Source organism: Orycteropus afer, unplaced genomic scaffold (genome assembly GCF_000298275.1).
Source record: "Orycteropus afer afer isolate SDZICR_OR568_19922 unplaced genomic scaffold, OryAfe1.0 scaffold01369, whole genome shotgun sequence".
NCBI lineage: Eukaryota > Metazoa > Chordata > Mammalia > Tubulidentata > Orycteropodidae > Orycteropus > Orycteropus afer.
This window is the reverse complement of record NW_006922956.1, coordinates 6,632-7,719: the sequence shown is the minus strand read 5'-3', so window position 1 is coordinate 7,719 and position 1,088 is coordinate 6,632. Positions and strand designations below refer to the sequence as shown.

Genomic DNA, 1,088 nt, shown 5'->3' with positions numbered 1-1,088 from the left:
GTGAGACCCACAGGTCCCAAAGGCTTTACTTCTACCTTCAGCTGATTTTACCCTCAGCACACTCCTTACAATGCAGCCATAGGAGACCAAAATAAGTCCCAGAGTTATAATCACAAAGAGGACACTAGCTATGGAGAGCTTACTTTCCAGGAAGGTTGTGTCCACACAGGCAATTTTAATGAGGGCTGGCTCCTCACACATAAAATCATCCAGCCTGTGGTGGCTGCAGAGAGGTAGTTGGAAAATAAGGATGGTCTGAAGTGCGGACGCCACAAAACCACTGATCCAGGCCACAGCTGCTAGTTGCTGAAGAAGTTTTGGGTTCATAATAATGCCATAGTGGAGGGGTCGACAGATGGCATTGTATCGGTCGTAGGCCATAACAGCAAGGAGAATGCACTCCGTGGAGCCCAGCCCCAAAGCAATGAATAGCTGGATCATACAACCAGTGTAGCTAATGGTCTTCTCAGGGCCTTTGAGATTCCAAAGCATCTGTGGGACAATACTGGTAGTGAAACAGAGGTCCAGGAAGGAGAGATTAGAGAGGAAGAAGTACATGGGTGTGTGGAGTTTGGGGTTCAAATATGAGACCATTATGATTGTTGTATTCCCCATCAATGTCAGAATGTATATTATAGAAATGACCAGAAGGAGAACTATCTCCAGCTGGGGCTTGTCAGAAAAGCCAAGTAAAATAAAATATGCTGGATTGCTAATATTTGTCCCTATCATGACTTCTTAGTTGTAAAATGTCTATCTTGTTCATTCCTATTTCATTCCTGTGGGAAGAAAACAGGATACCATAACCATGGGAAAATAGCAAACATTGATTAAAATTTAAGCATTCAGAGACTGTAAATACGTAGCGAAATAACAGATAAAATAATGCAAAAATATGACAGGTTGATTTGTTATATAGAAACAAACGCATAAAGCCATGGAGACATCCCACACATTGAAAGAAAAAATATAAAAATAGAATGAACTTTAGAATCATATCCTAAAACAGAAATGAGTTATATACCAAACTATGTGAAGATGAAATACATAGACCAACAATCTACACACTGTGAAAGACAAAGAAATTG

At 40.4% G+C, this 1,088-nt stretch overlaps 1 protein-coding gene across 1 annotated transcript in view; it reads right to left on the bottom strand.

The window, feature by feature from the left end:
- LOC103213164 (olfactory receptor 2G3-like) overlaps window positions 1–732 on the bottom strand; it is a 2,354-nt gene extending 1,622 nt beyond the window's left edge. The window contains exon 1 of the mRNA XM_007959033.2: window positions 5–732. Within this exon, the coding sequence (XP_007957224.2) occupies window positions 5–732 (728 nt within the window). The remainder of the gene's footprint in view (window positions 1–4) is intronic.
- Between the last annotated feature and the right edge of the window lie 356 nt (window positions 733–1,088).